General features: G+C 39.3%; 1 protein-coding gene across 3 annotated transcripts in view; it reads right to left on the bottom strand.

Annotated features, from left to right (window-relative positions):
- Positions 1-26,017, bottom strand: part of LOC117412657 (CMP-N-acetylneuraminate-beta-1,4-galactoside alpha-2,3-sialyltransferase-like) — a 78,010-nt gene that overhangs the window by 41,954 nt on the left and 10,039 nt on the right. The window contains exons 1-5 of one of the 3 annotated variants that reach the window (XM_034021194.3): positions 21,776-22,210; positions 18,078-18,226; positions 11,255-11,302; positions 8,994-9,036; positions 6,454-6,546 (exon numbers count right to left, since the gene is read on the bottom strand). In XM_034021194.3, coding sequence (XP_033877085.1) covers positions 6,454-6,546; positions 8,994-9,036; positions 11,255-11,302; positions 18,078-18,195 — 302 coding nt within the window. In that variant the 5' untranslated portion in view covers positions 18,196-18,226; positions 21,776-22,210. Of the gene's footprint in view, positions 1-6,453; positions 6,547-8,993; positions 9,037-11,254; positions 11,303-18,077; positions 18,227-21,775; positions 22,211-26,017 lie in introns of those variants that run through there. The other 2 variants (XM_034021204.3, XM_034021212.3) reach the window with 2 other exon arrangements.

The raw sequence follows: 26,017 nt of genomic DNA, 5'->3' as shown, positions 1-26,017 counted from the left end.
TTCTGGATGTGGAGCATAGCTATGGCAAGAGATCAGAGGCAAAGACAAACCTCTTCAGTGAGAACCTAAACTCATTCATTTAGATAATTGATTTTTTTGTCTTAAAAAAAAAAAAAAAGAAAAAATTCAAAAAATGTAAAATAAATTAAAAAGTTAAAATTGAGGTCCCTGGCACACAAAGTAGCATAACATCAGTTTCACTTCAAAAACATGAGAATACAATCAATCTGCGAAAACCAATTAATACAGACAAAGCAAATATGCATGCGTTTCCGTTTCATAACATTAGGATTAGGCATTTCTTTAATCACCGCCAGCATTTGTGTTCCAGCAAAAGAAAGCACGCAGAATGATGTTGCAACCCACATTGTTCCTTCTGTTTAACACAGGCTGACTGCAATTACTGCTGGCTTGTTTAAGTCAAAATGACAACAAATCTGTCTTCCACACTGTCCACACCAGACTGGTGGAAAGGGGGGGGGGGGGGTACTTGGGGTCACTTGGGGTCCTGCGATATAGCTTAGTTGTCGACTTGTGGGGTTACTAGAATAATTTTTTAATTCAGTCTCACTAGGTTTATTCTGTCTGTGTGTGTGTGTGTGTGTACCCTGATGAGGGCACATCTGTTACAGTACATGGCTCCAATTAAACATTTCTTTAGCTACCAGTCGTTGAATATTACCGGTAATTTAGCATGGAATGTGTTTCTGTATACTGTATTTATTTGTTTTTGAATCACAGGTGAGAACCATTATTTTATTTTTTTGGCAAACCCCTTCTAGAAAAAGGATTTTACTGTAAATGTACATTTATGCTCTTAATTTTGACCACTGAGGACCTGAGCTCCTCTTCTTCACTGACCAAATTTCATTATTTTGAGATCCATTAGGAAAAGCAAAGCACGATTTGAACACAAAAAAAAAGTACACTACTGAGTCAAGGCCAATAAACCACCATTCAGGAAAGAGGGGCGAAAAATATTTTATTAATGGATTAAATATATGAAACTGTTTTAGAAGGTTGTTGGCTTTATAAACATTAAAAAAAAAAAAGACGACTAGTCCAAATTGTTTTGATTTACTACTATCTCTCAGGTTTCAAATGAGCATGCTGAAGGGGAATACTGCAGGCTTCTATTCCAATTTTGGCTCTCCAACCTCTTATCAAATCTGCAGCACAGGGTTCTCTCTCTGATCAAGGGGCACACTGCTTTGTATACTCTAATTGTTTGTTTGAACTTTGTATACACCATTAGTAAAAGGGCCCCTGGATATAGATTTTAAAAGCACCCTTGGTTAGTTAATTGTTATTGCCAAAAGAGCAAGAACGTACTGCGAGTACAAAAAGGTTTTTTTGGTCATTTTTGTTCCCCAATAGCCATGTAAAAATAATGCACATTTATATTTTTTATATATAAGAAAATAGGAGATCAACAAATGATGATAACTTTTATTAAATATGATTTACTGGAATAATTTTGTGTACTTTGACATAGTTACCTAACTGATGCCTGACCCATAGACCCTAATTTTTCAGAGAGAGAAACAATCCTCAACATCGCAGATTCCCAACTTAATCAGAAATCTGTCACATTCCGTCCATTCCTGCAGGCCGTTAATGGGCTCTAAAAGCCTCCGATCCGAGAGCCTTTCCCGCAGTACTAGAAACTCTTGAAGAAATACAGGAAGACTTTCAGAGTGGGGCGAGGGGGGGGTAACTACAAACCAGCACTCCAAAAAGATGACACAATGTCTGTGTGTGAAAGCACCAGGCCAGCAGCCTGGTTCGAGGTCTGTGGGAATAGGCCGACTGGAGAAGACAGACGCTCCAGCCTCAACACAAATCTGGGAACCAAAACAGCACATAGCACAGACACACAAACAAGGTCCTCAGCAAAGTTTCTGCGTTTATGAGAATCACGTGTTGCCTGTGACCCACAGGTCAGTCTTCAACATATATACTGTACACAAGTATGATATCCACGGCTCTACTGTATATACAAAATTGGATGAAAAAGTAGATCACAATGTCCTACATCCACTAGACTGTATGCATAATTAATAATAAGCGATGTACGTGAAGGAGACAGACAGGTATCTTCTTATATGCACAGATTCGGATACTCTCAAATACTTGTGCAAGACAGCGTGCTTACCAAATTTCATCACAATTAGATGTATGACGTGTGTACGTGTGCCTACATAATACCCCAGTTGCAGGAGATAAGCATCCCCTACTGTACCCGGCTATAAACTAATACAAGTTTATATAGAGACCCAGCTTTTGATAACTTTCCCCCAGGTGTCATTTATTGCACTTCTGTTCACTGAAACTATTACTGAACTTTGGATCTGAAAAATACAAGACCTTTATGACCATTACATTACAGTTTGATCCACTCCTGGTTCCACTAAACACAGTGGCTGATCAAATTTGTATTAAAACCTGGAATGGGCAAAACTGCTATGCAATCGGGGTCTTATTTCCATCCCTGTACTACTACATTGTTCAGCTAGAATGTCTTGCTATTGCTAAGCTTTCAGCTGTTATTTTCTAACCTGTTTCCACTTGTCCCCAAACCTCCAGGGCAAGAGACCTTTTTGTCAGTCTTCATTCGCAATTTACAGTTTGTGAAAGATGTCATATTTCAGTGAAAGTGTATTCCGTGACTGCCAACATCTTTCATAGTAATGGCAAATACCCCTACTGTAGGCTAATTTTATAGAAGTCATGGCATTCCCAGCATTTCACTCTGTCTCAAGATTAACTTGCTCTGCTCCTCCAGCACTGCAGTGTAAAATCCATTCCCAGACTCTTAGCTCTAGGTTCACACTTAACTCCAGCCTCTCGCTTTGTAACCCTGCTGTATTTATGAGTTGCTTTCTCTGCTTCGTTGTGTTCCGAGCTATTTTGGCACCCCCAGCGGCCTCCACAATCGCGTGTCTACGGCATGCAGCGAGAGCCAGGGAGCAGGGAGACCCGTAGCCACCTCACGCACTGGGAGGTAGGGACAAGCTGGGGAGCGGCTGGGCCAAAATGAGCCTCTGCACCAATCAACAGCCTGTCCCATTCCCAGAGGGCAACGCCATCCTGATCTATGAGAGATCCATTCTGACAGCAGCACACAGGTAAAGGACTTTAACAGCATATAGCCCTTTCACAGCCTGAATTATTCAATGCGCTCTTAGAGCGCTTCTCTGGAGTTCCACCCCCCAACCCCCACCTCCCCTAGCTTGGTGACTCTTAAACCCATCTATCTCTTTAAATCATCTAGTTCCAATACATCCATTGTCTCCCACTGAATGAGGAACTATCCAATTCCGCCACTGCACTGTAAATGGTTTGCAATATAAGAACAGCAGCAGGAGCAGCTTCAGGGTCCATCTAGTCCATGCGTGAGTCCACCAGCGCCTACTACACTGAACCCTCCAATAGCACTGTAACTCTACTATTTCATCATTAACCTGTATAAAATGTACTGATAGCTGCAGGAGACATTCCATTGTAAGGGGTTGCAAACAGAAGGCAGTGCACGTCCTGGTACCGCTTGATTTTTTTAAGTGCTAGTGCTACAGCACACAGTTGGTGTGGTATCGCATTTCTCTGCATCTAGGAGGGAATTGTCTGATGTTGGGCTGATTAAATGACAGCTCTCTTAACTTTGTTCCATCACTCTTTCATTGAGGAGAGCTGCCTGGCTGTATCAGGTTCACCAGATCTGACAAACAGGGAAAACCGCACTTCACCCAATGCCCATCGGCTGCAATATCACCAAGATCCAAGAAGTGTAATTGAATTGCAGGCCCGTACGGACAGGTCTGATGACAGTATAAGGGGCCCATAGGATCACAATACAACACCGAACTAGGAAAGAGCACACTCTAAGCAGGTTTGACTGAAATTGCTGTAGCTTTTGCTCCAATCCATTCATAAATACTGTCTCACTTCACTTGCCTGCAGTGTATATTAGAATTACTACCAAAAAAAAAAAAGTATATAGCCTGCCGACAAATCAAATAGTGGTAAGAATTGGTTCATTAATATTACCACTGAGGATTTTCTGTCTGACTGAATTAAAAAAAGCAACGATGTCCTGTAAAAAAAATAAATAAATAAAGAAAAAATAATCAATGGACCTCTGAGAAAATTCTGGCCTAGAAAGAAATGGATGGTGCGCACAGGACTAAATTTCATCGATGTCTGAAATTCCAAAACCACCTGTTTATGTGGTGACTTTTAGTCCTGTGCGAATCAGGCTTTTGACTGTCTTTCTGCACTGGGAAACTGAAGGAATTCCTTTAAGCCTCAGATTTATGATAAGGAGGGGGGGGGGCTCCAATTTGAAACACAAATGGGGTTGATCTAAAAGATTAGAACCCATTAGTTATGCATGTTTATCAGTGAATACATTTTTTACATGACCCCTTACTGGGAATTATGTAGCCCACTACCAATCTTAACTGTAAAGATACTGTATTTTTCATAGACAGCCCAAAAACTATGTAAAAACTGTATGCCACAAACCAACCTCTCTCTTCACAGAGCAATGAATCGATGAATGAACGAATGAATGAATAGAGTAATAGGGAATATAATGAAAAACACAATAACTTCCTTTGTTACCCATTTCAAATCTGCATGGCTTTTTAATTTTTGTACCACAGTTTAAATGAGATTATGTCCTAGTTTGTTTCAAGTATTATTAAGTTTAACAGACACATGTTCAGAAATAAATATTTATTCATTATTTATTTGCTTATGTATTTTTTAACAGGAAGTCATTCTTAAAGTAACAATCATCATAGTGTGTTCTGAATTGCCAAAGAAGCTAGGATCTGTGGTAAAATGCACTATTATTAAGAGTCGAATAGCTCTACTCCCCAATTTATTCAGTTTTCCAGTTTTAATGCAATTAGCAAATCTGTTTGTAAGTGAACCTTCTTTTGGCACCTACCTCCTCACTGTGTACCTGTGGTGTTAAATTGATTACAGCTTTTTTTTTTTTTTTTTTATAGCAGAACGTGCGTTATACATTTCAAAAGTCATTTATGCAGAATATTTGTTTTGGATATTTATGCAGGATATTTGTCAATCATAAATGCTGTCACAGTAAAAGAACATGGCAATTGTTCTGTATGCATTCCAAGCAGTGTTTGTTCCAATATGTATCCCAACACACTTACACATTTATGTATCACAGTATGCCATATATAAAACAAGCTGCCCTTTTGTGAGGCCCTGCCATTACGGATTCTGACCTCACAGTCACATGCACAACACAAATGATTTTAGTTAAAACACAGTACTGTAAAAAGGACAAAACAATGCCCTTTGCAAATCAGAAATAATAAACCCTATAGCACAACTTAACCGCATCTATTTATGTCCCAAGTGTTTAGTATTAATCGTTAATAGTGTGTACTTGTGGCCTATTGTATAGATCAATGACATTCAGCACCAGGAGCTCAGTCTGGGAAAAGGGCTTTAAAAGCTATAATGACATCATAGTCAGTCAATCAGCTTTTTATCCTTGTGACTTAAATGCGGGTTGACTCATTTCACCCTAATTGTGTGTAAGAGATGGTGGCCACAACACCCTGTCCCTCTACAGCAAGCAACAGAAAACAAAGAACTGTGTGGTTCTGAAAGTGGTTTCTTTTTCTGTAGGTGGTGATGGGAGTTGGTCATGAATTAACCTACACATTCCCACTTATGAAAAAGGCATTCTATACAATCCAAGATGCATTATGATTAGCCATCAGTCTCTATTGTTTAAGCGTAACATACAGTAGTGTCTCTCAAAAGCTCCCCAAGCTTACAGCCCATTACAGAGAAGCTACATTGAGCAGCAGCGGTTACACACGGGTTAAGGGTTTGACCACACTCAAATGCCTGTTCTGTGCAGCATCTCACTTTACTTTAAATACCTACATTTTAGCTGCTAAAAATCCCTCAATAAACTTTTGATTTTCTGAACACTTTTGGTGACCATATATAGGAAAAGCTTTAAAGACACAGAGTATAGCACTATAAATTATTTTAAGATTTTAATTGACTATTGCTTATTACCTAGTCCTGTTGCAGACACTAGCACAGTTGGCTAATCTCATCTACAACTTTAAAAACATTCCATAAAATTATCTTCAGTAACACTACTTAGTTTTTGCAGCTACTGTAGATGGCACTAAACGCACCGATAGTCCTTGAGCTCAAGTACCACTGATGCAACTGAACTGGATGTTCTCAGGACCGTTGCCACAGTTGAGGTTGATGGCTGTCTGAAGGGCCACCAACAAAAACAAATAGATAGATAGATAAATAAATAAATAAATAAATAAAATAAATCAATGCCGGTGGCTGTGCCAGATTGGGGCTGCTGGCAGACATTGTTTCCCACTTTTTTACTGACAGGCAGCTGCAAGCGGGCAGACTAAACAGAAAGGGATTGCTTACTTTGGATAGATGGCCATCATCTTGGCTGCTGCGTACCCAGGTTTGCAGGCTCCCTCGCTGAGATTGCCATATTTGTATGTTAACTCTAGTGGGCTACAAAACAAACAGAATAAAACAGAGAGGGTTTAGACAGGCAATGAAATGGAAAGTGTGTCTCACAGGCAACAGCAAAGTGATGTTTCCTTATGAGAGTGAGATTAAAAAGCCTACCTATACCAGAAACATCACAGATAGCTAAGTGACTGCTCATTTGACCTACTAGTGATATTTCACTTACCAGCACATTTACACAGTAGTGTCACTCTTCCTAACATACAATCATTTTCACTATATAGTCATTTATATATTTTCTATCTACATATCTTGTTTACAGAATTATTTAGTTAAAAATATAAGGAAGGGATTGGGGGGGTGATGTTTCCAAGTTGCATTTCTACTTTGAAGTAATTGTTTATGATCTTCCTTCATGGGAGTTCGTGTCAAGTTAAATGTCTGTATGATGTTGCATAAATAATTCTGAGAAGAAAAAAAAAGCCTGGTGTGGATTGCCACTTATCAACAGCTCATTTCTCATAACAACATCTTACCCTCAGTAGAAAGAGGTCAGACCCGCATAAAAAACAAAAATCACACCACAATATTAATTACACCTCGAAAAGGCAGCTTTTGACCTGCTCGTTAATAACCTGCTTAAAATTAGCCAAACTCAAATAAACAGGGCTCAGAGAGGCAGCCGCCCTGTAATTCAGGGTTCCTGCCTTCTCTCTAGTCCTGCTGAACTGAACCTGGCATCAAGTGATTATTGGCTTTGGAACCATTTCAAACTCCTCACCAATCCAACAAGCTCAGGACAGGCTGTTCAGCATGGAGCCTGTGCTAGTTCGAAAACCTGCGTGTGCACGTGTGTGTGTGTGCGTGTGTGTGTGTGCGCGCTTATTGTAAAACGCACTGAGGACAGTACAGTAAATACAAGATTTGGCCTTCTGCCCTACTGTATACAAATTTGTCCTTAAAAGGTAGCAGGGATACCATCATTGTTCTATTTTAAAGAAATATATAACTTAAGATAATGTCAAGAGTGCTTTGGAAGCTTTCCCCCTTGCTGAAGCTTAGTAACCCACGTCCTGCAGATACAATCCAGCAAGCTTCAATATGTTGTCAGCTGCAGTGCTTATGTCTTTCAAGCGATACGCAAAGTTTATTTTATTGAAATAGAACATTTGATCCTTTACATTTAGGAGTGTCCCATAACCCAGTGCCTAAATGGTTTCACTGTTCTAATAAGTTGTGTAAATGTTGCAATGACAGTCACTTCTGTTTTATACTGGGCTCTCTTACGTATGTGATAGTGTGTTAATATCGAAAGCCAACAGCTGAATGCCGTACAGACCATCACCTCTCGTGACAGGTTGTGTTTAATGAAGCTGGTTCTGTCATCAGTGATAACGGACTGTAACCCATATCCACGGTGTCACTCTGCAGGCTCCTGTCCCACCACCCTGCCTCAAGAGACACTGACCATGTAGAGGTGTTACCCAAAAACAGGAACACAGAATCCTGAGAACTTTGCCGGGGGGGGGGGTAGGGGGTAAAAAAAAAATAATAAAAAGACCAGGACAAAACGAGTGTTCTTTAAACCTATATTTTGACAAACAAGAGTGCTTTAAACTCAGCAATTTTGTTTTAGATTGCCTTTACCCCAAATAATTAAAAATAGTTATATTAATAAACAATTACACCAAATTCCTTTCAAAACAGGAAAACTGGGCTTTAGAATTCACTGTAAATGGAGGTTAAGCAGTTCAAAATAAATGACCAATGTAATTGCTGTATGATGTAACTGCTGTGCACAGACAGAGGGACTCTGTTGGCACTCACTAGATATCTTAATGTGGAATTCTGCGATTTGTATTGTTCTTTCAGCAGTGCAGTTTCTATGTCCGAGTGCAGTAATCCGTCTGTTTGTTGCTGCTACTTGTCTCCAGGATCCAGTTTGATGAATTATTCGCCACGTTGGTGTACATTTACAACAGTGTCTATATGTTAAATGTTAGTAACTGCAACTTAAGCCTGTAGCAAAAGTAATGGTAACACAAGGCCATAAATGCCAAACAACATCTTTCATGCTAAAGGAGAAATCTGTACAGTTCAATGCATGCACATGCTTGCGCTGCTCTGCGTAGGACATAGTGTGCATTGTTCCTTTTCTAGCACGGGTCACATCACCCTGCCGTCTGAAACATTAGAGGAGATACATGAAACAGCCCCAGGTGGAGATACATTCTTTGTGTGTTTTCTGTCGTAGAAATGTGGGCACTCAATGTTTCAACTGCAGTGGTTAAAATAAAGGATGACTCTGTGATTGAGTCCACTAAGAGAATGGAAAGATGTTTGCAAGATGTGTCTGAAAAATAGGATATCGTTTACTGTAAGCAAAATAGAAAAAGCACATCTTAGTGGTTTCACAAGTAGAAAGGGTCATGCACACAGCAACAAAATAAAAGGTACAGGCATATTGTGTTATAAGAGGTTTTACTTACAGTTTAGCATCAAGTTTCACCAGGAAGCCTAGTTTGTCAAACGCTGGGGACAGAAAAAAAAAAAGAATAAAAGAATAAAAATGTACAGTATAAAGTACTGTGAAAAGGGTACAGATGTGCATTTTTCTTTTGTTTTCTACAAAACTCAGTAGAATATTAAGGAAGCTGGCAGCTTGACAGTGTACATTATTTTTTCATTTAGAGGCTAAATAAAAGTTTTCCTTAAACCAACACAGATCTGAATGCTAGGCCAAAGTTCCTCCCCACCCATGCTGCCTCTTAAACCTCAGGTCTGGAACACATTGGCCATCTATGAAAGAGAAAAAAATCAGAGCATTAGCGCTTCTCCAGCCAAGCATGCAGGGCTAGGGACAAAGCCAGCCAAACAGACAGTGCTTCTCTACTAAAGGAAAACCAACATTAATTCCTACTAATTCCTTTCTGTCCTGCTGTGAAAAAGGATGCCGGATAACATCTCCACAGTTTCCTCTCTTGGCTCTTCAGGCAAGGAATAGTACATCAGAGCAACTAAAAAACAAACAGGACCGTCCAGAGATATGAAACTCCAAAGTCAGCAATTTTGTAGCTGTGGTCGAGGGTCTCACCTGACAACTGACTTATTAAAATATTTTGTTGTCAGTACAGAAAAAAAAAACTTGTGACCCACCCCCGGGAACTGCATAGAAATTTAAAAAACAAGCAGAAAAACCTGCAACCAGTTATAGACAGTAGTATATTAAATATAAAGTTCTATTGCACTGTACACTGGGAATATTTTATTATATGTGGAGAGTGGAATCACTAAAATTCCAGAACCACAAACAAACAACCAATGTTCTTCTGGAACTAGTGAATTCTTCAGACTGACCACTTAAAATACTAGTGAGTCCAGTAGAAAACATGTATCCTGATTGACGACGATGTGTTAATCAAACCAAAATAAATACTGCTCCCAATCTGTGCTGTTTATTAGATTAGCTTTTATTATTTCTCCCAATTGAATTGGGCTGATGTTAATAGGTTTTTAAGCAGCAGTACTAGCAGCAGACTGTGGATACACACAGTAAAACTACAGCAGATAGAAAGGGTCCAGGGTTTAACTGCAGCAGGGATCAGGCAATGCAGGTGACAGAGGTGAGAGGTTCCCTTTCGTCAGAAGCTATCAGAGCAGGAGTTGGAAGGTTCAGTTGGAAGGTTCAGTGTCCCTGTTTAAAGTTCTTACAAAAGCAGTACTGGCAAGACATTTAAACATTGCCTTGTAATTTTTAACATAAATACATACAAATATTAAAGCTTCCAAACTATCAAATACACAAATCAGAAGGTTAATTTAACAGGACTTTGTAGCCACCAGAGCTTAAGCTCATACGCCCAATTATAAAACCTGTCCTCCTCCACTACCCCCAAAAGTCATGAGATATCCTGTTTAAACATGAATTATCATGTGGGGTCATATAACTAGCCCTCTGTTTTCCATAAGGGTCTCCTTTTGTAAGAGAGGAAGGCGATTTAAGAAAACAGTCGTAGCTTTACATTGTAAGACTTTAAAAGTACTGTCCAGTGTTTCTATGAGAAAAATTGCTTTCACAATAAAAATAATAATAATCATTTAATAAAAGTAAAAAGCAATTCATTTAGCACGTCTGTCGACAGCACATGTTCCTTGGTAGCCCAGGGAGTAATTTAAAACTGCCCAGACTAATGGAAAATTAAATAAAACTAATGAACCCCTTATTACTACTGAACTTTTAACCAGGGGTATTCAGTGAGGAAACACACTTCTTTCAGTGCACGCTTTGGTGCCAGATTTTTCTAAGTAATGAAATTGCAGCAAATGAAGATCCTTGTAAGATTAAAAGCGATGAAACAACATTAAGTGGACACTGAAACTTACAAAGGTTAGGTGAGCCAGGCCAGCTATACTATCTGGCATTGCAGTGCCATGTTGGGAGGTAAGGCTGCTTTATCAATATGCAACGATGAACTCGAAACATAATCATTCAACAAACTAGCTTAGATAAGACTTGAGAACTTTGTAGCTAAAAATACATAAAAAAACAAGTGTAACTATTATCCATCTTATCTATCATGGATGGACAGACACGTTTATTTTGCTTGTATCTCAATGGTTAAAGTGCAGGGTTGTACACTGAGAAAAGCACCTTTAACAATGCTTGTGATGTGGACCTACAGAACATGGCCATCTCCCAACATGGCCACCAGGTCTGAATATATTTGGGTATTTTTTGGGGGGCCTGTACCTGAGCCTACTGTTCGTCGCACGGAGACAAATGGATCCCCCTCAGAATCTGCAACACAAGAGTAGCAATTCAGCTCGGCACATTAATCACACAGCTAGCAGTTAACTGGACCCAATCACAAACCAAGAGAACCCAATTTAGAGGAGTCTTTAACTTGTGTCATGGTTTCACACTGAAACTGTGCATATATGCTGTTATGCAAGTAACAATCTAATGAATAGCCATGGCACGTACTGTACCCACACAAAGATGTTAACAAATCAGACCTGCTGTATATCACGAGTCTTGACGGATTGCACATGCCCTTACAATACATCAGATTTTGGTCGATCCTTGGAAAAGATGGCTCATGTTTCAATCACTGTTTTTTCATCTCATCAGAGGAGAACATCCCACACCAGGTGACAATTTATGAATTTGAGTTAGTGAGTCCCACATCATCCCCTCAGAATCTACCACTACCCTACATTGACAGCAAGATGGAAAAATGATATCTGACATGCATGCTAGGGCTTCCACTGTATGCATAGTGTCCCCTGACCACACAGTACCTTCCTACACCATGAAAAAAACAAACAGGTACTGTAGACTGTATTGCGGATTAGGATAACATGAGCAACCTTTCCAACAAAAACAAGACAGATGAGAGCATCCTAAGCACAAACCCTAACAGCTCAGCATGACAATACAATAACACCAACAAACACTGGTTGACTGAAGCATGTCTGGACGGCCCAGTAGAGCAATATCACTCGGGCCACTATCCCCCTACATCACACACAGTGCTAATGTGCTGTTACAGTAAATGAGGTCCAGGTTTATTTAGGGAGCTACCACTGTGTCAGTGACTTCATGTTCATTCAAGGGAAATGCCTGGTTGCCAATAGCTTGAACAGTCAAGTTTCTACCCAACATGGTGCAACTCCCTGTGATTATCTACTCCATAGGCACCTCACTCACAGTAGAGTGACATTTTCTGCTTTAATAAGACCATTTATTACGTAACATATGAGCATGTTTATTTTTTGAACATTTCTTCCTATGTGCATTATTAGTTTGAGTGATGTATAGTCATATTTCAATAAATCAGGATTACATTACAAAAGCAGCTCTCCTAGATCCCTTCAAGACTCGCTGCCCTGCAGATTGTTCCGTCTACTAAATCCTGCACGCTCCTACCCTTGTATGGATGTGGATTTATATTGTACAGTCCTTCCCCAATAAAAGAATAAAAGGTCCAGTAAATTCACCTGTCAGAGCACAGTTAAAGGAAGCAGGCCCCGGTGACCTCAGTCTCACTGTGATGCAATCCGAGGGCTGCGGAGGGGGTGTTCAGGTGATAAACAGATGAGTCAGAGGGTCCAGTTCACATTCCAACTCCATTTTAACCATGCTTTCTACTGGGGGGTCCCTATAGGTTTCGTTTGAGGTAATACACAGAACTTCAGTTTGAAATATTCAACTGGTGGTTAACAGGAAACAAAATTACTTCTGTTCTGTACGCTCGTCTTGAATGAACAAGGTGCAGCAACAGTAACTTTACGGATATGAGCAGTTAATGTATAATACCATCCACAGAGGCAAGAACTATAAAAGTGCCTTTCAGATCAGGCCACATTTCGATTGCTTCAGTTAAAAAAAAAAAGATAACGAAACAAAAAAAAAAGATAACAAAACAAAAACAAACAAACAAAAAATTACAGCACCATCGCTCATTCATGGTAGTTTACAGGACTACGCAAACAGGTAAATAGCATAGGTAGCCATGAGTCATCATTCTGTACTAAGCCACAGTTTTGTAAAGCAATGTATGTACATAGCATTGTATAACTCTTGGAGTAGATAAGACTGCCCACAACAGTTGCTGTTAGTTGCAGTATTGCCCCCCCCCCCCCCCATTAAGAAAGTTTCCTACAGCCCCTTCACCCTAGGTCAATTGTTCAACTCCATAAGAGACAAGAGACACAAGGGTTTGGAAACAATGCAGCCTGTTCTCAAAATCAGGTAGGAGAAAAACAACAACAGCAGTATCAACAGCCTTCTCACGGAGTCGCCGTCATCATCGTCGTGTTCAGAAGACAGCACTTGGCAAAGAGCTTCTCTCAACGCTGCATGTTGAGAGCCCTTGGCCTGCTGACGTGGCAGAACACTCTCTTGCTCAGACTGTTATCAAAGCAAGCTGCATCCCACTTAAACTTCCAGTAAAGAGGGTAGAACTCCTGGAGGTCACATAACAAATTATGTGTTTTTGTTATTGTCCTTCATGTTGATTATATGCAGTATCAGTGACTTGAGGGGTAGGTGGGCTACACTCCCATTTATACAAAACACATACTCTGACCAGACCATTTCTGTGATGCAAACAGTAGCAAGAATAAGAGGAATCATATCATGTCAGCCCAATCGATACTTGAACTCCTTTGTACTCCCTTGAGTACTGGAACTGGCTGAGAACATTAAAAACAACAGAAAGCAGCATTTTTAATAAGGACCCACAATATCTATTGGAGGAAGACATCTTTCAAATGATTTCTTGATCACTCTGTATTTATATTTTTTTTGGATTCAAAATAGTCCAATTATCTTTGAACATCAGTGTACACCCCACCTCTTTGCATCCACAGCTGCCCATCTATTTCCAGCTAGACCTTTACAATCGCTTTACACGCTATACCGTACATCAGTCATTTTGTTCTGTGTACATAAACACTTCCGCTAAATTGTTAGAACATGGTCCTGAGCCCAAAAGCAGAGCTTTTCTCCCTTGAGTTATCTGTGTTTTTATAGCACTTGGCTGCTGTGACAGAGATGTGCTTCTCCCAAACCAAACATCACCGTCCCTACCCTGACTGGTCCTTGTTTTCATCAACTCGAAAAGAAAACACCCCTTAAATTAGCTAACGAAGTAGTAAAGGAGTCAAAGGGGGTGCTAATCAGATTCAGTTTCTTGGAGCTTGTGAACAATGGTAACAAAATAATTAATCATGAAGCGCAATCGTTGGCATGCAGCGTGCGGTATAAAATGCAATATAAAAATGGCCAACTTCAGGCACAACTGGGACTAATTTGGTCACTTCTTTCAAAGACTGGAACAGATGATTCATAATGCAAAGAACAAATGCACAGGAGGTGGCAGAAATACTCACTAGTAAATTACCAATTACTGCAAGTGTGAGCGAGTATTCATAGTTATGGATGAGGTATCAGAAAGACAACTAAAATGAGTACGTTTGTGATGGTGAGAAATCAGCTCCCTTCTTAAAGGGTCTCTTTCCGTGTACCATGACTGTAGTTCCATTATCGCTGGCTTAGAGGAGTGGAGTAGTTTAGTTCAGGGGAAATCTTTAGATGGTGTGTGTGAGGCAGAAGGGTTGTCACTTATGAAGGTGGTTACTTGTCCCTAAATATAGCCAGTACATAGTTATGCAATGTACATCAATGCATAATTGACCAATTAAACCAGAGCTTAGTCCAGGCAGAGTAGAAACAAACTGGGTACATAGCGACACAGCTCAGAACGCCTCTCCACCAAAGAATAACAAAACAGAAAACAGGCTGCTTAGAATGTCAGCTTACAGCACCTAGGAAACACCTCTCGCACTCTTTGCTGGTAAAAGTCCCTGTGAAATCCAATTCACTTGCAGATAATTGGTATCATTAAATTCACAGCAAAGACTTTCAAAAGAAAAGTCTGAAATGCTGTTTTATTTACTGTAGCTGCTCTTTTATGGAATTGCTTTTAGATTAAGCGACTGATTGTAAAATGCTTCGGACAGTTGAGCATAAGTACATTATTATTTTTATTATTTAGTCATTTAGCAGGTGCTTTTATCCAGAGACTTGGGGGTGAACTATGCATCACAATTGCTGCTGCAGAGTCACTTGCAATAGGACCTCGGTTTTACGTCTCATCTGAAGGACAGTACATCTTTGCATTATTCCATGAGTAGGAAAGAAGGATTTTAAAAAAAATATATATATTATATATATATATATATATATATATATATATATATATATATATATATATATATATATATATAGATAGATACACACACACACACACACATATATATCTTACCAACAAAGTCTTACTTGACTCAGCCTCACACTCACTTCGCTGCACATATTACACTATTGTGTTGTGGTAGGATAAATGAGGTGCTCCACTTGCAGAGTTAAATAGTTTTTATAAGGCATGGATATTCCACCTTCAGGAGGAACTCACTTAATAGAGAACACCCCCCAGTGGGGAGTATAAGGAACTGCATGCACTACAAGGCAGCATCTGTGAAACTATCCAGTCTTGTTCTCAAAGGGAACAGTGTGCTGCTGGACTGTGTCGAACACTAATAACTAACTTTCCATATTGATTTATTTATTTTTAATCTAAAAGCTTATTTTCATATCTCACTGTCCTTTTAACCTCACACTACTTGAGTCTTCTCCAGTGGTACAACTGCAAGCAGATTCTCTCAGGTTTCACCATAATAAACAAGCCACTTCAACCCTTTCAGTCCTGGTGGGACCTCAAGGTATATTCTCATATATACTCCATAAAGGAATATTCTTCAGCTCAACGATTAAGCAGACTGTTTAGTCCTGGAACCAGTCCTGTGAAGTGAACCAGAGCGGCTCACAAACTGAGCTGCTACTGTACAAATGGAAAGCAGTGCTCCTGTTCTAGACCTCTCTGCAGTTCAGAATACATAACCTCTGGCAGATCTTCAGAGCTCCTGCAGGCTGTATCTGGAAATGTGGTGTACTGACACAAACCACAAAAACTATGCCAATATCATCTAGCAAAAACGTAGCAAATCTATCCCTAGATTCTTTAGCAGCAATAAGCTGCTGAATAAGTGAGGTTTTCAGTTTCTGCACCGGCTTTGTCTCACACAGGCGGCTCTCAGTGTAGCAATCCCTCTATATCTATACATGCAGTTTATTCAAACAGCTAAATGGAAAATGACAACAACAAAGAAGGGAAAATCAATTCAGTTTTTGTTGGAAGCACAGGGAACCTAGCCAATACCCTGCATTTGAAAAGAGCTCTGCATTTCTCAGCAAATAGCTGTGGGTATCAATTCAACATGAACCTGTAAAAAAAAAAACCAGACTGCAGCATCACCTGGCTATTTTAATACATTTGTGTCTTTCTTATCTCTGATGTTTCCATTTTTGAACCACGGCCACAGCACTACTTATACAAACACAGTATATTTCTGTACCATCACCATGCATTCTATTTTTGGAATGTAAATTGTGTACATACACAAAGTATAAACAGCATGGTTATGAAGTCACTTAAACAGACTGAGCTTCTGCTGTGGAAAAACAAGTCGCACTGAACTACTGCCTACAGAAAACCTTTTTTTTTTTCTTTATTTAATTAGACCCAGCATTTCTGAGAACACGGGCTGTACCGTGCCCTAGCTGGAATTTATTCGATAAGCTGGTCCACAGAGTCTATGCTATACTCTTCTAGTACTGTAGCTCAGAGTAGCCAAGAATCTTCAGGGCACAGACTCCAAAACTACCAGAACCAAATAATTATGCATCTGTAATTAACAAAAGACAAAAGTTATAGGCTAGGCTTAATATTTCTATTTCACTTCAAATCTGATGAGACCCAATTAGCTGTGCAAAAAATACCTAAGAAGGGGGTTTCACTGTCTACAGCTGCAGATCTCTTTGAATTGCCTCGTCAGAGTCAAGGCTGAGTATGGAGTGTGTAAGTAGCACCCTCTGCTGGTCCAATGGTAACATTGTTGTGAATACATGACAATGCCCTTTGCAGGGCTGTCCGGCCATACTTTCAATTCAATTTCAAAGGAACACTTTCTAAAAATGCAAGTTATTTCAATGCATGTTTATCCAAATATTATTATACAAACCTGTGTAGTCAGTCTAATAAACAAAAACCTCCATTTAAGACAGACAACTTGCATATTAATAGCTACTGGATCGTTACTATAGTGTTGAAGTTGCTGTTGGTGTTAGTGTCACTGCACCTGTCTTTGGGTAATCTAGCAACCGAGACTCATAGTTTTAGCATATATGACAACTGCAGAGCTCTACAGTATTTATGGACGGTAAATGAAGCAGATCGACAGTTGCATTTAAAATGCAGTTGGGGGCTTCAAGATTAGACTCCATGCAAGGCTTGTACAATCTAGAAGGTAACAATTACCAGCTTTGCTATAGCTGCATGCAATACTAACCTGAGCAAAACCAGTGCACTTGTTATATAAAAAAAACAGTTGTGATCTAAAAAAGAATGGATCAGATATGAAAAATAAAATAAATAACTGTGTGGTAGTGTAAAGAGATTGGTAGCTGATAACAAAATTACAAGACAGTGTACCGTAACACAGATTGGTTAAGATCTTGTGCATGTTTTTTGTTTTTGTTTGATTTCAGTGATTTATACACTGTTGTCAGTAGTTTTACAGCTGTTTAAGAGCTACGAGCCTGCATCTCTTGAATAACAAAGGCCCACAGAGTTTATAATCTATAAAAACACAAGGCCCCAGTGTGAGCGCGATCCAGTTTCACAAACACAATGAAGCACAAAATTATCTTTAGTCCATCTGCAAGTGAGAAGCCCTGGATCTTCTAATGTATTTAGGTTTGCTTGATATTAGAGCAGTTAGCCGACAGAGGTTATGGACAAACCAATAGCCTTGAATGACTCCTATAAAGATTCTGCTGGTAATCAATGCTGGTGTTTCCACTGTTGTATCTCTTCAGCTGTAACCACTTAAGCACTATCCCCAATCCTCACCGCAGTCACTAAAGAGGTGGTTCAGTCCCTGGTACTTACATGACTCTTGGCCCCATCCACGCATGTGCAGCTTCCCAGAAGAGTAGTAGAGGAAGCCCAGGACCAGCATGAGACTAAGTGCCAGCAGCAGGTTTCTCGCAGAGATCAGGATACTCATTTTTCACATGGTACCATCAAAACTACATCACCTAGAGTGGGGAGGGAACAGAACAGGACTGTACGTGTGTCAAACACGTTAAAACAAGGAACTCGCTAACATAACAATGTAGGTGTAACACACACACACACACACACACACACACACATATATAAACAGATTACAGGAATTAAACAAAATATAAAAATAATAAATTAACATTTTTTAAATGTTTTTTATAGAAGGAAACAAACTAGAAAAAGAAAGACAGAAACAGGAGATGAAAACACATAGCAGCCATATAAAAACAAATGAAGAATTATAAACATTTAAAATACACAACTAATAAAATAACACAACACATACAGTAATACAGAAAAACCCCAGAACAGCCTCAAAACAGTGTCCTTTCCCGATGTTCTTATACAATTGCCGCTCATGCTGCTGCTCACACCAGCAGGGAAGAAGAGTCAGTAGCAATCCTAAATCTGAGGCAGCAGAAACAGGTGTGTGAAGGATGAGGGTGAAAACAGTGCAGTACAGTCCAGTGATGCGCTGTGACGCACACAGAACAATTGCAATGACGTTATTATTGTTTGAATGAGAATTGAAAACAAAAACAAAAACAAACAAAACAATAAAAAAAAACTATTTTGCCACCAGTTATTACAGCCCCAAAACATACATACATTATATATATACACACACACCTATATATAAATAATTTATGTATATATATATAAATAATTTATGTGTATATATAATTTATATATATATATATGTATGTATAATTTATGTATATATATACAGTATATATACACACACATATATATATTACAAACCAATTTTAAGATTTTTCTCATCTGTTCAGAAGCAAGTACACATACTGTACTAGTCTGCTTCACAGAACACTGACCACGTCTCCTGGTGCACTTTGAGGCAGACTGATTACTGCCCAGTCTCCTGTGCTGTTTTAAGATACTGTGCACATCCAGTGATGTCGTTCTATTATTATTATTATTATTATTATTATTATTATTATTATTATTTATTTCTTAGCAGACGCCCTTATCCAGGGCGACTTACAATTGTTACAAGATATCACATTATTTTTTACATTCAATTACCCATTTATACAGTTGGGTTTACTGGAGCAATCTAGGTAAAGTACCTTGCTCAAGGGTACAGCAGCAGTGTTCCCTACCAGGGATTGAACCCACGATCCTCCGGTCAAGAGTCCAGAGCCCTAACCACTACTCCACACTGCTGCCCATAACACTAAGCCTAAGTGCTAAGTTCTAACACTAAGCCACCTGAATCAGCTTCAGTTCTTCAGAGCTATGATGTAATGAAGTCTAATTCTGACACAGACCCTTGTTTTCCTTTTATCTGGGCTTAATCAGGCTGACTGCCCCTAGTTAGAAGACAGGGAATTAAATTATCTGCCCGATGGGTTGGCTACAGTCTTATACTTTATTTTCCAGAAAAAGAGGACAGCGGTTGTCAAAGACTCCTACAGCGTTGGCATTACAGTACAGCGATTACAGATTCCCCAGTCCCCAGACAGTATTTCAGGACTTATTTGACCAAGGACTTATTTTCTATGAGCTGACAGTTGCCAATGTCCTGCCTCAGTTCTGTGTCAAACATTAAAGACCAGCAGTCTGAAAAACAGGGTCACCTCTCCCTATAATCTCCACTTACATGTAACACAGTGTACCATCTTACATTCTGAAACAGTGATAGTTGACAGTGATAAAAGGCAAGGCAGCAGATCGGACAAACTGTGATACAGAGGGTTGATCCAGGGTCCTTGCTTGGCAAGTGATTCTTCATCAGAGCCTGCTCATATTACTATGGTTTCACAACAGCAGCATTGTAAATCATGTTTTCTGTATTTTGGAAATCTGTCGAGCTTTGCCAACACATTGCAGCAAACAATGTCCGGATTGTTCTATAAGAAAGCTCTAGCTACTCAAATTCACTACAGTACTTGCCATCAGATGGAGCAGGACTCTCACGAGCACTTCCAGAACTGAATGAACAACAGTACTGCAGCCAGGGACATGCAGAACAAGACTGACACAGAATGCCTCCTACATTTCCCACTGTGCTCCAAATGAGGTCACCTCCATCTACAGTACCAGAGTGTGAAGTGTACCTGTTTGACTTCTGTACATTAAAGGCTTTATGCAACAGATATCATTGAAAAAGACACGTGTATTCCTGTGTGCAGCTATTTCCAATTCTTTACAATAATACCATGTATGCCAAGTACGATTATTTGGAATATTTTATCATATAAAAGGTACTGATTCTTTAAATTAAATCATGGGGCTAACTGCACACTATGTACACCCTGATCAGCATCTTGTCTATATTAAGGCCAATTAATTGTAAGGGTGAGTTAAAAGGACACAAATCCTCTAAATAAAATCATTATTCTGGTACTTTGATAAATATTCATTACTAAACTAGTCCGTCTTAGGCCACTTTTCCATCTGCAACATGAAACCACTGTGAAACTCCATCTAAATCTCATTACATCAAACTGGGCCAGCCGCCACTTCTGAGTGCCAGCTCAGTCTGGGCTGATATTGCTCTGCTGCTGATGGAGATGCACAAAGCCGAGTTCAAATCGCTCGATTCCCAGGCGCTTGGAATCTAGGCTTTAGTCATCTCTGTTTCTGGATACAGCTAGCCCTGGTTTTCTCATAGAGCACTAATGCGCTCTGGCAGTAAACAGGCTACTAGTCTTAAGTTTTAGTTTGTGTATTGTTGTTACCAGCTCGCTGTACTCTATCCTAGAAAGGATCACTGGGTCAGAAGAAACTGATGATGACCGATAGTGGAGGCCATGGCTGCAAAACTTTAAGGCACCAATAATTTACACAGAACTACACAAACACCAATGCAGGTAGCGAGCGAGCCAGCCAGTGTATTGATCAACAAAGTAGGCAGGGAATTCCGCAAAGTTGATTTTAATCAAGTACTGGGGGCGGGTACTTTATTAGAAACGTTCCATATAAATCAGTTTATTTTTGTGGCATGATTCTGAAGACAATTCATAAAGGTTGCTTTCATTTTAGTCTGCCCTCTAGCGGCGTCAACCAGCAATGCAAACTTTTGAAATTCCGTTATTATCGCTTCAGATGCTAGTAAATACCAGATCTGACAAACAGATACATCACTTTGCATCATATAATTATTCCAAAATTGTGATTCGATATATTAAAAAAAAAAACACCTTTATCTATTTACCACTATACGTTACAGATTATTAGGATAGTGTATACTATGGTACCGATTGTAAATTGCAGACCTTGCACTAAAACTAAACTAGCAAGCTAATATTAATAAATACAATACATAATATATCACTAATCTGTCTCCTTTTTTTGTTTATTTGATTTGGTATTTTAAATGTACCCTTGTACTTTAAAATCAAAACCAACCCGTATTTCAGGCAGAGTTCGCAGGAAAATGCCGAGGGCTCTTTGCAGGTCGAAGGCCTGCACGCTATCCTCCATGTCGGTGCCAAGGGGGATGAAACAAAAACAAAAACGAAAAAAAAATACATAACATAAATAAATCATCTTACCCTGTACCCTGCATATAACCTGCGGTCACTGCAATGTGTGTTCTGTAAGGCAGGATCCTCCATTTCAGTCTTGTGCAAGAGGGTAATTGATTTAGCTTTTCTCTCAGTGCACAGCGCAATTCCAGTCTTACTGTTGCGGTACTGCATTTGAAAAGGAGCCGTTCTCGCGTACTGTTTGTAAGCCTTGTATTACCCACTAAATAGCAGTATCCATTGACTGGTTTTATTAATTTGCATAAATAAAACGTACTTGTGTAACTACATTATTTAAATCTCTCATATAGTGAATTACTCAGTACGCTGTCCAGCTGTATTTTGCCATCATCCTAACTCGCCGTCCGTCACATGTGGCTGCAGACAGGGCAAAGTAATGGGGGTTGCTTGCTGCTGTTTTGCATTGTGGCACCCACACAGGTTCTATGCGGTTAATAAAACTCTGTTTCTCAGTTCCTGATTTGTTGGGAATTATATATGTTAAAGATACTGCTAGTACAGCGGTATTTATTATGAGCAATTTTCAGAGTCAGTTGCACATAATGTTAAGGGTTTTTTTTGGTTTTGTTTTTGTTTTTACCTGAGAATAATTTATAACTGAAAGAGCGACTGCTTCCTTTTTATTAGAAGTCATTCTCTACACCATTCCCGAACGCCACATCACATAATCAAGCTGTGTAATAATGGAATCTGTGCCTTTTTTTAAATTACATTCCTGCTCTATTTTTGAAATTAATATGCTTGTGTATGCTGGTATTGAGCACTGAAAGGGCCAGTCTTGAGTTCCACACATCCTTGCTGGGTCTGTTTGCATCTGTGTCTCTGGGGAACAGAGGAAAGTCAATAGTGCCCATTCATATGAATAAGATGTAAGCCAGACCTGTAATTAGAAGTCATGGTAGACCTATGATTGTAGCCAACAACAGCATGGAGTAACTGCTTTGAGACACCTGCAAAATAGCTTACCTGAGGCTTAGCATCTTGTAAAAAAAATGTTCCAGTGTCCTTTGATTTACAGCTAGACTAAAATAATATGGAGGTGAATTGGCAAACGTGCACCCTTCTCTTTCACACACACACACACACACACACACACACAGAATAAGTGAATGGCTGAGCTGAGATTAAAAACTGTGTACGTTAAAGTCCATTGGGTCACTCAGGTTCACTGGATCGCATTCAGTAAAAGGTGTAAGATGTGCATGAAATGAAAATGTCATCATATTGAAGAATTTCTAATTTAATGTATAATTTTCTTAACTTAATTTAATGTAGACAAAAAAATTATCATTCATGCAGGGCACACCATAGACGCAAGGGCTTAAGACGGTTCAGTTGACAGTTTACTAGAGTAGACATTTATCAGAGAACAGCCATAGAAAAGAAAATCAATCTAAAGGTCGTTCAAAGGTCTTAGGTTAGGGCATGTGACTATTTTGAGGCATAACATATAAGAGAACAGCTAGATTACATAAAGCTCTTCATGTCTTTGACAGAGGTACAAATCAACCACTAGTGAACTGTTACTTAATGATTATTATTACTTATCAAAAACTTTTAAGGAGTTCATGTTAAGAGTATATTATAGATTATACTCAACAGTCCTACAGTAAGTTAAGTAACAACACTGCTGATTATACGTTGAGCACAGCGGGTCTCCAGGGTAATTAAAGTGTCACGACAGGGGGATTTACAGTGGGCTGTCAAAGTCTACAATTCTTATCTGTAAGGGTCCACATATCTTCATTACAAATGTTTGCAAATGGAGGTACTCTATCCGTGTCCTGGTAATGCCATATCTAGAAAAGTGCTTATTCAAATATTATAAAACTTAAGCTAGGACATTCTTTAGCCCAAACTATTGACCCTAATAGAAATCAGGTGCATATGGAAACTTCTGTCCGTCTGTCTGCGGACATAAAAAAAACTCAGAAATGACAAAGTCATTTACATTACTGCACACTGCTCCTTTAATAAAGAATATATGTCTGCAATAATCTGGCATCATACATTTATGAACGTTTTAAAAAGGGAAATAAAAATGTAATTGATGGTTTCCAAATAGATCAGACTCATGTCTCAACAGATTGGCATCAGATTATTTGCTGTTATTAAAGATAAAGCTGCATTGGATTTACAATGCTTGAGACGGATTGGTCTCCCAACTGTTTTTCCACTTACTTAAAGACAATTAGCACCCACATTGCCATCTGTATACCCACAGACGCACTGTACTTGGCAATCCAAGAAAGTCTGCCATGCATAATATACAGTGAAGCGCCCAGGAGACCAGATTTACCATGACATTTTATCAAAATTACTAACACGTTTATGTTATGCTGTCTGTCTTCCATTCACATGTAAACTAATTTAACCAAAATACAGTATAACCTGCTTTAAGCAATGTATTGAGTTATGCTGTTACCACTGTTCTGGACTTCTGCAGCACTGCAGAAATAATAGTTTGTCAGTTTAAATTTGAAAGTAATGGCTCCAGTGCTCCACAACTAAAGAAGCTGGCCCACAACAAAATTTAGAATGAAATACTTTCTGCATTTATCTCATGACTTAAGAGGAAGAGGACTGAAAAACAAATGCAAACAGAATACACCTATAGCAATAACTACATTACTTAGTTCATAACTACTGTCAATGAAAAATGATGCAAACCTCCTTTTTTTTTAATCCTCACATATTGATTAAAGATATAAGGCACATGCACTTACAAAAACACAGAACATCCATTAGTCAAATACTTTCAGGCTCTATGTTTAATACCAGTGGTGTTCTTTCTGTTATGGGTGTTTGTATGAAAAAATTAATCATTAAACGGGCAAGTGTTTGCATGCCTTTAAAACATACTGAGTGAGCTGCTGCAACCGAGAGCCCCATTGAATAAGAAAATGAGTCATTCATTGACAGCTCTGGCAGCCCACACATTCCGAATGCTTGTGGACTTTTTAACTGTTAGTCTAACCCTAGGACTATGTTATACTACAATGGTACCCACTGTTCTACTGCTCTACTGCTCTGTCTTCATCAGGCTAGCTTTAGGCATGGTATAGCCCAGTAAAGCAAGATGAGAGTGTGTTAAACAATCTGCAGTAGTGTGCTGTAGCAGGTGAATCATTTTATCTTCGAAATCACTGGAATATGACTTGGTTCACCGTAGAAGGTCTGAATGTTCCGTACTGTTTGGTTGAGCACTGTGTTCTCCCTCCAAGACGTACTGCCGTACTGAATTAGAATAATGGAATAGTTCAGTAGCCTTGTCCATCTCAGAAGGAATACTATGAGACTCCTATGAGATTCTAGTACTATGAGATTCTACTTCCTAGATAGAGTGCATGTGGCCTCAATATACCAATCTGTTATATACAGTACTGTGCAAAAGTTTTAGGCAGGTGTGAAAAAATGCTGTAAAGTAAGAATGCTTTCAAAAATAGACATGTTAATAGTTTATATTTATCAATTAACAAAATGCAAAGTGAGTGAACAGAAGAAAAATCTACATCAAATCAATATTTGGTGTGACCACTCTTTGCCTTCAAAACAGCATCAATTCTTCTAGGTACACTTGCACACAGTTTTTGAAGGAACTCGGCAGGTAGGTTGGCCCAAACAGCTTGGAGAACTAACCACAGTTCTTCTGTGGATTTAGGCAGCCTCAGTTGCTTCTCTCTCTTCATGTAATCCCAGACAGACTCGATGATGTTGAGATCAGGGTTCTGTGGGGGCCATACCATCACTTCCAGGACTCCTTGTTCTTCTTTACGCTGAAGATAGTTCTTAATGACTTTCGCTGTATGTTTGGGGTCGTTGTCATGCTGCAGAATAAATTTGGGGCCAATCAGATGCCTCCCTGATGGTATTGCATGATGGATAAGTGTCTGCCTGTACTTCTCAGCATTGAGGAGACCATTAATTCTGACCAAATCCCCAACTCCATTTGCAGAAATGCAGCCCCAAACTTGCAAGGAACCTCCACTATGCTTCACTGTTGCCTGCAGACATTCATTCGTGTACCGCTCTCCAGCCCTTCGGCGAACAAACTGCCTTCTGCTGCAGCCAAATATTTCAAATTTTGACTCATCAGTCCAGAGCACCTGCTGCCATTTTTCTGCACCCCAGTTCCTGTGTTTTCGTGCATAGTTGAGTCGCTTGGCCTTGTTTCCACGTCGGAGGTATGGCTTTTTGGCCACAAGTCTTCCATGAAGGCCACTTTTGACCAGACTTCTCCGGACAGTA

This window comes from Acipenser ruthenus, chromosome 10 (assembly GCF_902713425.1).
Source record: "Acipenser ruthenus chromosome 10, fAciRut3.2 maternal haplotype, whole genome shotgun sequence".
NCBI classification, from domain to species: domain Eukaryota; kingdom Metazoa; phylum Chordata; class Actinopteri; order Acipenseriformes; family Acipenseridae; genus Acipenser; species Acipenser ruthenus.
Note: the sequence above shows the minus strand (reverse complement) of the source record. Positions and strands in the feature narration are given on the sequence as shown.